The following is a 15540-nucleotide window of genomic DNA, read 5'->3' on the forward strand; positions in this document are numbered from 1 at the left end:
CTTCAGTTCATAACGAAAGGATGGCATTCCAGCAATGTTTTAACTCATTCTCACCCCTTCTTCTAGAGCAAAATAACTGGTATATTTATCCTATTGTACATGAGCTACAATCTACATAAATCATATAACAGGGATAATGATCTATGCCATTTTATTTGCTTTCCGAGTATTATATGAACATGGATGTGATCTCTTCCTCTGAATATCAACCCAATGAAAGCAAGCATAGGTGGCTGTTGATTTTGTGGTGTTGAATTACCATCAATAAAGGGAAAAAGATCTTGCTGGTTACCCCTACTTGTTTTTCTGTTGTATAACTTCCATCAGCTTACAGTGTCCTTCTCACACCATAATTTTTGAGGTGAAAAAAAAAAAAGAAATTAAAAAAGGAAAACTTGAATTAGGTATCCAATACCACTAGAGCAACAGCATGTTGTTTTGCTCCACTCCTTTTACATCACATTATTTCTCAAAGAAATAATGCTGAGATGCTGATTCTGATTACAGAGGTACATTTTCTCTCACTACATCTTGAATAACTTGAATGAGATCACTCATGAAATATGCTATGAAATAACTCATTATATTAAACTTTGGCTGAAATGTGGCTCTATATGGTAAACTTCTGAGCTGCACAATTTTTGTCAAGACTGAATTATCTCCCCAGCTTGAATAGGACCTTACCCCTAGACTAGGTTAGTAAGATTTGCACCATAGATCAATGAGTTAAAGGTGGCATATTTATCATTGCAAATGCAACTAACACAGCTAATTCTACATAACCCCCCTCCCCAAATGTTCTTTTATTTCACTAGAGCAATTTATTTTTCATTTCACCTAATTCAACTGCACCAGATCCTCAGGCTTTCATGCAGGTGAAATTCTCCCTGAAACCAAGAGGAATTGCCTTAAAAAAATGCAAGTTCATCTCTATGCACGCTCTGTACATTTTAAGTAATACTTCTAGGTTATCAGTAAATTTCAATATTCACAGTTGATTCCCCAGTCTACAGCAGGTTATTGATAAGAAAAAGATGGTAGAGAGCTTATTAAACTCAGTAACGTCCCCTATATATTGCCTGTAGTCAGACAGACTAACGCAGTTTTTATTTAATATTTAGTTAGTTCACTATCTATTCTGATATCTTTCCATAGAAATATTCTGTTTTTCACATATAGGTATCTGCACTAAGGAAGCATAGAAGGGTGTCAGACTATCCTGACAAACTATAGCATTAAATGTTATAAAATTAGCAGTAGTGCACTGCATTCAGAGCAGGCCTGTTTTCTGGGGGGTTGTTTGGTTGGTTGGGTTTGGGTTTTTTTTGTTTGTTTTTGTTTTGTTTTGTTTTGTTTTTTATTAACCAGAGTCAAATGACTAATCTGGCTAATTCATCATGAATTATATATTTTAAAGCAACTATTTTTTTAGCTCACATCCATATAGGATTGCTTCACATATGGAAACTTCCTAGTTGTCAAATGGAAATTTCAGAAATATATGAATATATTTGCTCAAATATAAATATTTGCTCATATTTTTGAGTGCTTTGTAAGTTTGTTTTCTATAATATATTCAAGTAATGATTCTGCCACTTGAAACAAATTTAAATCACATCGCCTGGGTCCTCTGAATCCAAGAAGAAACTGTAGCAGGTACAACTGCACAGACGGTGTGGGAGATGTTCCTGGTGATAAACTGGATGAATGCTAAGTTAGGGACTGAGCACATCAAAGAAGGGCAAAAGTAACAAGGCCTAAAGCAGCAAACAATCTCCACAGCCTCAGTTTGAGCAAGGCTTTTGAACAAAATTTTGCTCTGTAGGCTGCAAGCTGTAGGATGTTCAGAAGGAATACAAAGCCTTTATTTAGAGCTTAGGAGTTTGCTATTGTTTGATTTCCCTGTCTCTTTCTATGCATGATTTTCCTTTTGTACTGTGTAATTAGAACTTACGGACAAATAATCATATAACACTGATTAGCAGCAGCTCAAACAAACAAAGACAAAAGGAATAAGCAAACCTTGTTTTTTTCCCTGAGATTTCCAGGCACTAGAGGGCAAAGAGAGGCCCTAACAATTTTTACCTGTTTAGCTAGACTAGCCCACATTCCTTAGAGCACACTCTTCTCTCAGCTAGGAAAGAAAGGCATGTCCTTTTAGCCTGTGAACACTGTTTTCCGCCTCATGCTCTGCATCTTCCAGCAATGTTACTGAGACCAGCCACACAGGCAACCTTCTTTTTGTGTAGGTACATCAACCTGAGGAGATGCACCATGTCCTTTTGACATGCATCACTTCAGCTCTGGAAGACAAGTTCTTCACAAAGGTGTGCCACTGTGTGATGATGCCCACGTAGTATATGGAGCATTGTCTTTTCCGAGAGGCTCACTAAGGCAGTATGTGCAGCACCCCCAGCCCTGGGGGAACACAAGAACTCTCTTTCTACTTGGAAGTTACTCCAAGCCAGACAACAGTAGCTGTCTTCACTGGTCACCACATGTGACTAGTGAGATGATGGGGGCACACAAGGGGCTCACTGGACACGTTCAGGGGAATGATGCTCACACTGATGTTCCGACTAGTACAGGGCATGTAAGCATTCATTTGAATGGTGCTCTCATGCTCCTGCTTTTTCTTCAACTTCATAGCGTTTATGCAGCATTGTTCTGTGAATGGCCATTTGAAAGTTCAGCTCTATTGTGGCTGAGGATGTCTCCCATGTAAGACTTGACTGAATCAACCACTAAACTCTGATGCACTAAAGAACTATTTTTGCTTTAATGGTTTAAGCTATGGTTTTTAGTCCTCATCACACCAGAAAGTCAAGTTTTCATATAATTTCAATCAGTTCCCTCCATACAGCTAAAAGGCTCGCTCATCTCTAATTTCAAGACAATTTCTAATAGCTATCTAAGAAGACTGAGAACAGGTTACTATCCAATGCTTTGGCAAGGTATATGAAACTAAAGAAGATCTAGGTGAACCATCACTTTATTCCTTAGTTTCCCACTCTTTTCCTTCCCTTCCAAAGTACTTCGTCATTTTACTTTTAGATTTTTCACTGCCTGCTTTTCAGTAGGACAGACACAATGAAGGAGTTAAATATATTACTACATTACAAAAGGAATATGCAAAGCCACTGACTTCCTAGAGATGCATCCATTCATTTCTTTAAATATGCCACTTATTTTCATTTCACTGCTAAAGTACTACACAAGAATAATATATAGTAGCTATTTTTGTAAGCTCTATAATAAGTTCCACAGTTGATCTTCACAAGATGCTAATCCAAGAACATCTTGAATGGGAATTGGGATACAAAGATGGCCAGCCAAGACACCATCTAAAGGTATTTTTGTAAATGTATAAGGCAAGAGAACAAAAATTTCAAAATATGGGCTTGGTTCTTCTTTGCAGTATAAAATTTGATCAACAGAAATTACCTCTTCATTACATTGTTCTGTATGAATCCAAATGCAAATTAGATGTCAACTATCTAAACCTTGCCTTTCTCTTCTCTGAATAAAACTGCATCCTTAAGTGATACCTGACATATACAGCTGGCATATAGACACTGGGTGGGGGAGGAAAGTAGAATTTGAGTGGAGAAATTTGAATTGTGGGAACCTAGAATAGTGTGCATTATCCCAACCAGGATATGCAAAATTATACAACCCTATTTTTAAGTACAAGTTTTGGGGACCTAAGAGGATAGAAAACAATTTTCTCTGACTTAAAGAAAATAAAAAATAAAAAACAAAACTCCCTCTCACCAAGTCAGAAGACTATGAAAGAGATTTTATGACCACAAGTCAAACAAGTAATAAAACATTAGAATATTAGAATCATTTGTTAGCTGGAATGTCAAGGTATCATCTCAGCTAACAGTAGAGATTAATATAGCAGATATTCCTTTCATTAAAATCAAAGAAAAGCATTTATGCTCAGACACCTGAATATTACAAATACAGCAACATAAAAATATCCCTTGGAAATAAATAAATAAATAAATAAATGCAGTTGCTGCTTAATGTTTCTCCTCGCTTTTAAACTTCAATTTTTGCAGTACACGAGGCAGTGTAAGCACTACAAAAAACAAGTCCAATCTCCCCAGCCATGGGAATAAGTGCTGTTCCTGGTCTGGGAGATTTCACTTTTCTTTGGCTTGGCAGTGTGAGAAAGAACCCCCCCCCAACCCCCTTGAGAGTTATTTGTTGATTTGCAGGCAGATGTCCCCTTGATCCTTAGAGACTGTCTTAATCAGATTTTTCTAGTAGATATTCTTTCATCTACTCCCTGATATCTTTACAAATGACAACTTTGTTTCTTCTATCATATTAAGATATCACCTCTTGCCATTTTGCAATAAGCACCGCTGGGGCAAATGCTGTAAACAGCTTGGCAGCAAATGGAGGAGGGTAACCTCAGCCACCTGGAGCATCTGCCTTCTCTGGATCTGTCACACTCTCAGGAGTGTTGTATCAGCCACAATCACCATTTTCTGTAATAAGTTAAGCATCGCTTACTTCAGCCCTCCTATATCGCACTGTACAGGCTTTACCTCACCTTGAAATGAGAGGCTTTAGAAAGAATCTAATGCAAAGCCTTGTGCCTACAGCTGCACAGCTGGTTTGTTTCCCAAAATAAACCTTGCTTCATATTTTACAAAACATCTTTAGATAGAGAAAGTAGGGAGTTTTGACATTTAGCTTACTGTAGTCACTGAAAATCTCTTTCTCAGTTTTGCTTTGGGTTTTGTTTGCTTATTTTTTTTAAACCAGGTTCCTCAACCGAAATGTCTTTGATAGCTACACACCTAAAGATTGATCCAGCTCAGGAATCAAAGAAGTAGGACATGGAAAGACAGTTCTCACATTTCTTTCTATTTCCAGGGTCCAAAGGAATAGACTATACGGATTTTTACCCAAAGGACTGCAGAAGACAAGAAATTCCAAAAGAAGCAATTTAAGGGATGAGTCAACAAAGCAGTACACAGCGTCTAGACAACAACTCCAGATACTGCAAGCTAATATGAAACAAACAAACTAAAGGCCTCTTCATTTTCCTGACAGTTACATGACATATCCAACTTCAAGATGTAAGCATTTCAACATTCCATTTTGCACCTGTGAAAACCACACTGCACTGAAGAATCCTTACGTAACTAATACAGCACTGCAGGCGTTGATTTTTTGTCATTCACAAGTATGATCACTGGGATTCAGAGCACATTTCTCAGCCATGGTACATATCGAAAAATTACCTCTCCCCTCAACGTCAGACAATCTTTTGCACACACAGTCCAAAACCACACACAAAAATATAACCTCAGTAATTATCACCTCCTGATGCTTCTCTGCCATGTCTTCCCCTTACTTCTGACTGTCTACAGTCAGCAGGCAATTCTTTGATACCATTCACCCATTTGATAAGGAAAAAAAAAAAAGTTTACCTTCACTTTAGAAAGATTAGACAGAACTACAACAAGAACATTTACCTCTCTGAGCTCTAGTCAATACACAGTCCTTCTAATCTATCAGAATCATATTCCTCATGCAGTATATACCAGCTCAGACAATAGCTTTCATAAGCCAGGGGAACAAAGATTTGGTGCAATTTTGGACATGTTGCTCGAGCAGTGCAAAAGCCCTCCTGCAACTTTGGGGAAAAAAAAAAAAAAAAAAAACCACTTTGTTCAACTTGCGTCTAGCTAGGAACCTGCTTCTTCAAACCTTTTTGCTCTTTCCTTTTTATTGCCTGAAGTTATAATTCATGCAGGAGGTACTGTAAAGAGGTGGCTTATATTTGAGTAACAACTGGATTGTGCCTAGGAACCAGCTGGAGTCTGGGGTATCTAGCCCAGGATGACAGTTTGCTTTCCCATGGCTACTCTCCTCCTGTGTTTCTGTGCTGGACACCTACTCTCAACTTGCTGTGTAATGCCAGGATCTAACTTCCTTAACCGAAATGTCTGTAACCACTGGACACCATCACAGAGCTGTACTGAAGATGGTGGGTATTTCTTAGGCCCATACACAGAACTCTTTCACGTGCATGTAGGTGTTCGAGGGGTGCCTGCAACATATTGGGAGTAAACAAATGATTGAAACTGCATCTTTTGATATTCTACATTGTTATGCCTAACTCATTCTCAGTGCTTCATCAATGGGAGTAATGACTAGCATTCCACAAATACAGAATAACAGCAGAGCCTGTCCACAAAACCAACATTACAACTCCACTGACCTGTGGCTCACCCACTGAGACAGAAAAGCAGCTCAATGAATGATGGGATTTTATTTATTTTAAAATACTGCTAGAACATGAGATGAAGAAAACATTCCTGGATGAAAAACTAGGGCATTTGACTCCATGCTGCCAACTACTCTCAGAGCATTGTGTTTGCACTCCTCTCTGCACAGCAAAATGTCTCTTGGAAGCATTTAACAGGGATCCCTGCCAAGAATGCACCTGGGCTTAAGCCAACAGAATTACATACACTTAAGGACGCATATCTCCAGCTCAGAAGCCAGGTGTATATATGCTGGAACCATACAGCAATGCAAGTAAAAATTCTAACACAAAAACTTCCTAGCATAGGCATCACAACTATGTTAGTTATCACAAATGGTAATGATCACACAGATCATTTATTTCAGCCATGGCCAGCTAAACAAAACAGACAAATAAAAAACTTAATCAGAAAATGGAATCAGTCCCTAAACAGAAAATGACAAAAAGTCTGTAAAAAGCATCAAGCTCACAGTTATAGAAAAAGCATTTATAAAGAATGGATTGAAAGAGATACTTGACAGTATCTCTGGATAACAATCTGGAGTTCACACTGCATGCAAAAAGAAAAGGCAGCCCCACAACAGTGTTATGCGAATTCTGCATTTCAGGTAAAACAACTGGTAATTGCTAATTCTTCTTAGTAGCATGCTGAATTATGTATTTATACATACACCTTAAATATGTATTTTAATTTCACCTTTTCAACTGCGTAAATTACCACTACATATCCCAGTCTTCTCAAATATCTCTGATTTTTTAATTAACCTAATATCATTTCAAACAGACAGTCAGAACACGAGTAACATATGATTCATATTCAGAAGGAAACGCACCTGCTTTTCAATGACCTTTCTAATTGATGGTTTGTTTTACCCTTTCCATGACGTTAAAGCCAATTTGGGTCACACTGTTTTTAGCTAGCGAGGAGTCCTTTCAGCTCACAAATAATGTATAAAGGATTGCTGTGCTGTTGGTTTGAAGGCCATACTTAAATGCAGCTTGGTGAATAGAATACATTACCCAAACACATCACTTTACTTCAGATATGCATCATCCCACCATGAGTTTCCATCAGACAAGGTTTTACCAGGAATGTTTGATTTAAAGTCATGTCTCACCATTTCACAGCCTTGAAACTATGTCATGATTGAGGGAGTGCTACCATATGTTAAACACAACAGTTTATTTCTAACATTACATACAACAGAAGGAAAACAAATAAAGAAACAAATGTTTTTTGAACCTTAGATATCCTCCAATAAAACCGCAGCAAAATGAAGTGAAACTATGAAGGAAGTCTTCTCTGACCTTACACTCCTGACACTATTGCATCTTCCAGGAACAAGTAGGTAAGCAAAAGGGTCTGCTTCAAAGATGGTTCATCACCTTTCTACTCTCAATACATAGTTTTTTGTAGCTTTTCCAGGACACGTACCTTCAGATGGCTGAAGCTGTTATCAGAGACCTGACATTCACTTAGCTACTGAAATACATATACAACATAATGTATATCAGCTAAAGCTTTCAAACACACTGTCTAATACAACTAAAATATGACTTCTCACATTCAAAGCAAATTCAAATTTCTCAATGTTACCACCATTAGCTTGAGTGGTAGACTATCGATAAATCCTACACATCTTCAAAGAACAAAAAAATCTTCCTTCTGGTTCCAGTCATATAGATCTTATACACAGAAGCTAGCTCCTTCTGACATATACCTCTAAATTTACTGATATACCTACCGAGTGTCCCATGTCTGCCATGCTTCCTTTACTGGGTGTGCTAACTCACACTTTAGATCAAAAAAATACAAAACCATGAAAAACATAGCCTTCAATTGTGGTTATGTCATCCATTTATCAATCTTAAACCATTGCTTCATCAATTTAAAGACTCTGTATTCTAGTTACGGGAATCCCTTTACAGCTATAAGAAGAAAGATGCTTTAAAGATTCATGTGTGAAAGACAGGCGGTTGAGCTGAAAGCTGGCCTAAAGCCACCAGCTCCCTGAGTCAGCAGGGAACCCTAGGGCAAAGCAGGTGCTTGTTTTGTAGAACCATATTTACACATCCATACAACACATCCCAGGTATCCTGAATCACTTTGAATGTACCTGTACCCTCTGAATTACAGACATTTTGGAAAGGAATGGACAAACTATACATGAAAGAGGCTAACTAGCAGGATTAGCGTGGGGCTCTAAGGCAGGTTTTTCTTGTATTACCTCCCCACATATATTGTCTGCACTTTTTGCTGAATGTCAGGAGGCTTGGGAGCTTAGTTCTGTTCAAAACAAATAACCCAAAGGCTATAGGCAGCAAAATGCAGTACTCAAATTAATTCAAGATGATATGAAAAAAATCATGTCCTAGTTCATCCCCAATTCATTAGAAACAATGCTGACAACTAGAAACTATGGGATTTTATTATACAGTGATTTAAGTACATCCATAAAAAGCTTTAGGAGTTTTCAGAAGCTACTCAAAGCACATTTGTTGACAATTGGGTTTAAATTACTTTCTATTATAGCAGAACAGACACGTATTAAACAGACACTGTTATACACTAATTATTGGACAGTCTCTGGAAAACAAGTGGTTTCAGTGATTCAACGTGCCCTTTAATGGTTATTTCTTTTTTTTCTTCCATAAAAAAAAAAAAAACAGCTTGTCAATTATAATCTCACCCATACTAGCATCATCCAACTTGCGTTAACAATTCACTTTATTTCCACCAGTAAAGTATAAAGGTTTACTAACGAACTTGCTAAACAGAAAACTATCCCTGGGTTATTTAAATGAAATTCAATTGCAATAAATACAGACCAAAAGAATACATAAAATCTGCTTTTTAGAGAACCTAATCAAAGTACTATACGGAATCCTATAATATTCCTTCCTTATAACTTAAGGTAGACAAGGAACCAGATCTCTGAGAGAAAAACAGAAAGGTGGACCAATGGAAGAGGCTGCCAGGAGCAGATCTTGAAATGGAAAAGATTTGAGATAAGGCTGAAAGGAATCAAAGAATCACTAGTAAGATACATTTTAACAACTTATGGTCCTATGGAAACGCATGTCCTCAGTGACTTGGAAACAAAGCAAATCTTAAAAATCCAACAACTTGAATTAAGTAGAATTATTTAACAAGAATTCCAGTGAAAAGCAAGCATCCAAATTCAGGTCTAATGTGTCAAATAGATTCAGAAAAAACAAAAGGTGACCTTGAGCTTGCATCACAGAAGATAGGTGGAGTAAATATTTTTCATTTACCTTCCTCTGTAATTAATTAAAAGTGTCCACTGGAAGCAAAATCAGACACATCTCCAGTCATTTAAAAATTTCCATGTTTAATATAAGACTATCTTTCAGTTAGGAAAAGGCAGTTATGGAACAGCCAAAACACGTATCTTCACTGCAGAGAAAATTTCAAGAAGATTGAATTGAAAAGATTACAATTTAAAGCAAGTATTTCTTAAAGCAGCATATCGTATTTCTTATTACAAAAGAAGAAGCTGTTTCAGCAAAGTTTTACCTTTCTCACAATGACTTCCTGTGAATCCAGACGGGCAGACACATTTGTTAGGGGCTACACAAGTTCCACCATATCTGCATCCCTCTTCACAGAATGCTGAAAAATCAAAGGAACATGTGATACTACTTAATTTTTTTCAGCCTATTATACATTTGCAAGCTACTAAGAAAAGCATCCTAATTCTAAGCAATTAACAGAATTCAGCATATTAAAATTCAATCCACCTGCAAACACAAAGAGAAGTTACTCACTTAAATGATATGAGGAAAAATTTCAGATTACACCATAGGCAAACTATCTCACCAATAAAAGATTAATAACCATCTGGAAGAAGAAGAGAGGGAAAAATACAGCATGCAATTTTAATGGGGCTGATCTTTCAATTATACCCAATTTGAGTATTACAATTACAATGCTCTGGTGATCCACAGATAACAGGCTGGTCAGATGGTATTAACTACTTGTTTCTCACTTCTGTCAAATAATACACTTCATTGAAATGTCTGTAAATGTAGCCTTTTTTATTTTTTTTTAAATTATTTGTAAGTGTAAATCACATTTTCTGGAATCAAAAAATTAATTAAGGGGAGGCTTATGACTGAAAATAGAGAAGGGGTCAACCACAAAACAGCACCTCTATCGAAGTGTGGTTCTTGTCAAAAATGCACAAGTACTCCAGAAGTGCACTTGTCAGATATCTAAGTGTCAAAACAAATGATGGATCTCAGCTTTTCTAGCAAGCAGTGTGGTGTTCCTCTCACACATGTAAGTTTAGCAGGAAGCCCGCTAACTGTGCAAGAAGTATGCTTGAAATTTAATGCTATTTTTTCTTCCCTTTTGTCGCATGTGTATAAGGAGAGGAACTAGGGTAAGAAAGGAAACCGCAAGCATCAGGGCATGATCAATTTTGCACTGTTAACGCCCGTAAAAACTTTGCTGAGGCTAAGCTCAGGCCCTGTACCCACAAACACTCTCCCAATCCTCTCCTAGGTATATATTGAACTTCACAAGTTACTCAGTGGGATTAACTGCACTTATGAGGGAAGTTAAAATTAATATTTAAACAGCAGCTCTCTGCATCTAAGCTAATAACAGAATCGCAAAGTGTTTTCTGCAAGCTAAAATCACAGATGGAGTGTTGGCAAAGAGATGTTACAAATGCTATGAAAAAGCTTAAAGTGCTAGATAACAGAAGAAATGTTTTAGATTTATTTTCCAACGCACTAAAAAGAAAAATAAAGAGAGGAAAGTACTGAGGATTAGGAAGAATCTTTTGTAACTGTTAACCACTTAGAGGCAAAAGAGCACATCATTATACCTTGACTGAACTCACAGACCGCTATGCTCTAGTATAATTTGTAGCATGTCATACTGTTTTATGGAGAATAACACGGGGAGAGGAATGCTGAAGTGTTTTAGAGAAGATGGTAGTAAGAGAACATAAGCTCTCCTACGACTGGTGCAAGGCAGTGGTGGGAGAAAGTACTGTTCTTGCCCACTAACACTTCCTGCTCATTGATGTGGGCACTCCATGTGAGAATCTTCTGAAATGTGTCTATTTTGAAACCGCTCAAAAGAGAAATATGGTTTAAGAAAAACATTTTGTCATTTTTTCATATAAATATTTGTAGGAAAGTATAATTTTGCACAAAGCTGAAAGTAACTAGTATGAAATACAGCTGAAAAATTATGAAAAACATGATAAAATTTAAAAGGTGCCTTCTGTAGCTCTTGAAAAAACACTCACTTCTGGTCTCGGCATTCTCAGAGGATGTGCAAGTTAAATTCTTCACCTACATTTTTTCTGGTTTGAAAACAAGAGGCAGCAGAGACTATCTTGAATTAGTAATAAATTTCTGGATGACTACAAAAGAATTAGAAATTGTGGCAGAGCAGATATAAAGGGAAAATATATATATATATATATATATATAAAATCAGCTTCACTGACAAAAAGGAATAGTTTCTCCATAACATATGCCACACTGAACTGGGAAAAAACTACAGCGTTCTTAAAATAAAAAATAAAAAGAAGTAAGATGAGGGGAAAAAAAGAGTTTGTTGTCTATAATAATCAGTCGTGTCCACCAAAAGTCATCAGAGCTGTAGGGAGACACATTTACTGATGGGGAGGGGTAAGAGGGCTTCACTCACACACCTTGCCACCATAACCGATACTGCAAATTTACTAATGTGAAATGTTTGCTTCTTACAATAAATCCTTTCCATAGGCATGCACAGTAAGCTGGTGTTTTCTTCTGTTCTCTTTTAAGATAAATAAGATAAAAAGGTTTACGAGGTGGTATTGGCTATTTAAGAGATTTTCTCGTTAGTCTAAAAACTATGTTGCCTGCAGCAGCCAGGTCTCAACATCCACAGGCACAGCCAGCTATGGCGTTCACATCTGGGAGAGAAAGACTGCAAGGCCATAGGTCAAAGCTCTCTCTGTCCTTCTATTCCTTCCTGCATATCCAAACACACCTCTTGTACATGTATCCAAATGTGCTAGCATTTATTAAGCATTTTGAAATTCACCTCTCCTTAACGTGTCACACAATAACAGTAGCAATGTAGAAAAGAAAACAAACAAACAACTAGGGATCACTGTATTACAAGTTCCTGTGAGAAGGGACTCTGCTGCCCAAGTGCACAAGGAATCACTGAGTCAGTAGCCTGTCACATGGATGTAAGAGGGGGGATGGAGCTGGCGAAGAAGCTGGGCAATGGCTGTAGAAGAAAAGAACTGAATGCTATTTTTCAATTTCTGCAGAAGCTGAAAAGGCCTCTGCAATCCAGACCAGCTGTTCTGAATGGTTTCTCTTGGTTCCTCAGGCTTTGGTGGATTTTGTGGAGGAGATTATTTCTTACATTTTTATGCAAGAAAATAAAATGCCAAAGAAAACAACCACAATTATCCCAAACAGCTTTCCTAAAAACTCTCTAATTCCTGTATTGTAGGTTTGCAGGAAGTGGGAATGTCAAAAACACAAATCTCCAAACATCGTTACAAAATCAAAATGTTTGTCTAAGGCCACTCTCCTTAATTGCCAGGAAAAGAGCCTACAGTATTATAAAGCAGCACTGATAGCACAACTCCAAATTTTAAGAATGCTCAAAGCCTCTCACGATAGGAACCCAATTTCAAACTTCACTCATTTGAACTATTTTCTCTAATAGGTTTCTGCTGCTAGCTGAAACGTTTTAGAACATTTTATCAAAAATCACTCTTTTCCAACAAAGATATTTTTCCTTTATCCTCTCAGTAGGAGAGATTAATTAAGGAAAATCTTTACAACACTTCTGTACCTCTGCCTTATTGATGGACAAGAGGACCCAACAGGGAGCAGCTCAGTGACCGGATAGTAAATCAACTGGAGTGCCCAGGCTCTCATAAAACTACCTGCTTTAGTGCTTATGCTTTGTCATACATCTTATGGGCTGTGGGGTCTAAGACTTGCACTGTGGTTTAGACCCTTCAAAATCAAAACGCTGTTATTGGGGGGAAGGCCCCAACAATACCACAAAACTACCAGTTATAAACTTCAACTGCAGGCTCCCTCCTACTTAGAGCAAGTTAACAAAGAAAGATAAATCATGGTTGGATCATACTTTTTTTAATGTATTGCCCTAAATAGATCCGATCTCAAAGTATTTGCAGGCTTCTTCCTCCAAAGTAAAAGCCTTTTTCATATAAAGACCTGTCCTCAATAGACAATTTCTCTGCAGAGTTTTATTTTTGAAGTATTTCCTCCTCAATGGTGGATCAGAAGAGTATGTAATCAGCCAAAATGAGCAATCTGCTGGATTCGCCATTTTTGTGAAATGTTGGAGGGACAGGGAAGTCTTACTGCGCAGCTCCACAAGGAGCAGCAGGAATACGCCCCCAGACTTGGTACCATGCTCCTGCACACCCTCAAGTTGAATGCCCACTGTCAGCATATTTACAGGATACAGTCTCTTTTCCTTTGTCCAGTTAAATTCAATTATCTGCTCCCCAAGTTAGAGCATTATGGACATCCTCAGGAAGAAAAAGAAGCATTTAGCAGTGCTAGAGCCTCTTTTCATGAAAGGTGTGGAATTTGGCTGTCGTTCTTGTAAGTACTTTTTGTTTCTTTCCTGGATCTAGGCACTAATGCATAAGAGAGCCAGTATGAAAGCCAGGCTGCTATAGTTTCAAATATGCAGTACTGTCATACTATAATTTTTATGCAGTACTACATAAAAAATAAAGAAAACATACCATACCTTGCACAAAAGGAAACACAGCAATACCAAAAACACAACAAGAACAATAAAACCTCTTGTGCCACATATCACAATGAAGAGAAGCTATCAATTAAAGAAAGAAAACAGTGTTATTTAAATATAATTTTTTGTTCAAATACAAATTCATATAAATTAGGCATTTCCATGTATCAAAACCATACATATTACTGCATTAAGTTCAGTTTATCAGAGATTAACCAGTTACTTTCCATACTCAAGGTATACTGTAAATTGTCAGGACACTTGCAGTGTGGGGTAACTGTTAGCCTACTTTGTAGCAGCAATTGCAATGTAGCTCAAGGTGAGACTGTGCCCTCTAGGCAGCATACGAGATACCAGTTTCTATAGTGCAGTAGCACTTTTTTGCATTTTGACCCCTACATACTGGGTGCTCACATTCATGCAAAACTACCTGGTACCTTGCCTCACAGGCACACGTCAGCTTCACTGTGTAAGCACCTACAGCGAAGAGAGGAAAACGTTCTTCATGATCAAACAGAAGCAGGTATAATGCCAGTGCTGCCCTATAATTAAACCTACAGCAGTTTTCTAGAAGACTTCAATTCAGTGGGACTTCAGCCTGACACCTTCCACCTTCACTTCAAAGATTGTGCATTGGTACAGAGAGTTGGGGGGGGGGGGGGGGGGGGGGCGGGGAGAGCATCAGCAAATACATCCTTTTCAGGTACCCACTGCAGGCTTTTGCTCAGCGCTGTGTTCCCTACCCAAAATATAGACCACAGTTCCTTCTGGTCACTGCCTCAGCAAGCATTAATCCTCTCTTGACGTTATCATTGCTCTCCTTGTACATCAGGAGGTGTCTGGGGACTGCTATGCTGTGCAGTATAAAAGAGAAAGGCAAAATTTCTTGTGCTTTTCAAATACTACTTTTACTGATTTATCTTCAACAGGGTGGTCAGTAAAATGACCATGAAGTCCGGGGATATTTGTCTAAATTCAAGGATTATATGCACGTCAAGTGAAAAAAACGACATTCAGGACAGGTGAGAAAGGGGTCAGGCATGGACTGCCCAGGTAAACAAAAACGTACTGGCTTTGGAAAAGAGATGGGCTAGCTGAACCACACAAGCAATTCGATAATCAATTGATGGAAAGACCACAATTTCATTAGCTGATTGAATTTACTCAGCCAAGTACACACAAGGTCGTAGTTGATAACAATCCAACTATGTAAGCCAAGTACCAGAATAATCAGATGATGCCAGTTGCTGAGGTAGATGTAGAGGACAGCTGAGAAAGGAAGGAAAAAGCACACAAACAAAATAAGGGAACAGGAGAGGTTCTGCTCTTTTTCCCTGTACTCAAGTGTGACACTATCATTTATAAAAGTACAAAACTTTTGGTTCAGTGAACTGCAACCGTTCAATGAAGGGTGTGACCTATTTAACACAAAGTCTGCCAAATGCCACTGGAGTCCTTT

At 37.9% G+C, this 15540-nt stretch overlaps 1 protein-coding gene across 6 annotated transcripts in view; it reads right to left on the reverse strand.

Annotated features, from left to right (window-relative positions):
* The window catches only part of NELL1 (neural EGFL like 1), a 292307-nt gene that overhangs the window by 60839 nt on the left and 215928 nt on the right, over positions 1 to 15540 (reverse strand). For all 6 annotated transcript variants that reach the window (XM_080594043.1, XM_080594042.1, XM_080594044.1 and 3 more), the window contains exon 15: positions 9834 to 9929. In XM_080594043.1, coding sequence (XP_080450169.1) covers positions 9834 to 9929 — 96 coding nt within the window. The remainder of the gene's footprint in view (positions 1 to 9833; positions 9930 to 15540) is intronic.

Source organism: Anser brachyrhynchus (assembly GCF_964034855.1).
Source record: "Anser brachyrhynchus genome assembly, chromosome: 5".
In the NCBI taxonomy this organism is placed as follows: Eukaryota; Metazoa; Chordata; class Aves; order Anseriformes; family Anatidae; genus Anser; species Anser brachyrhynchus.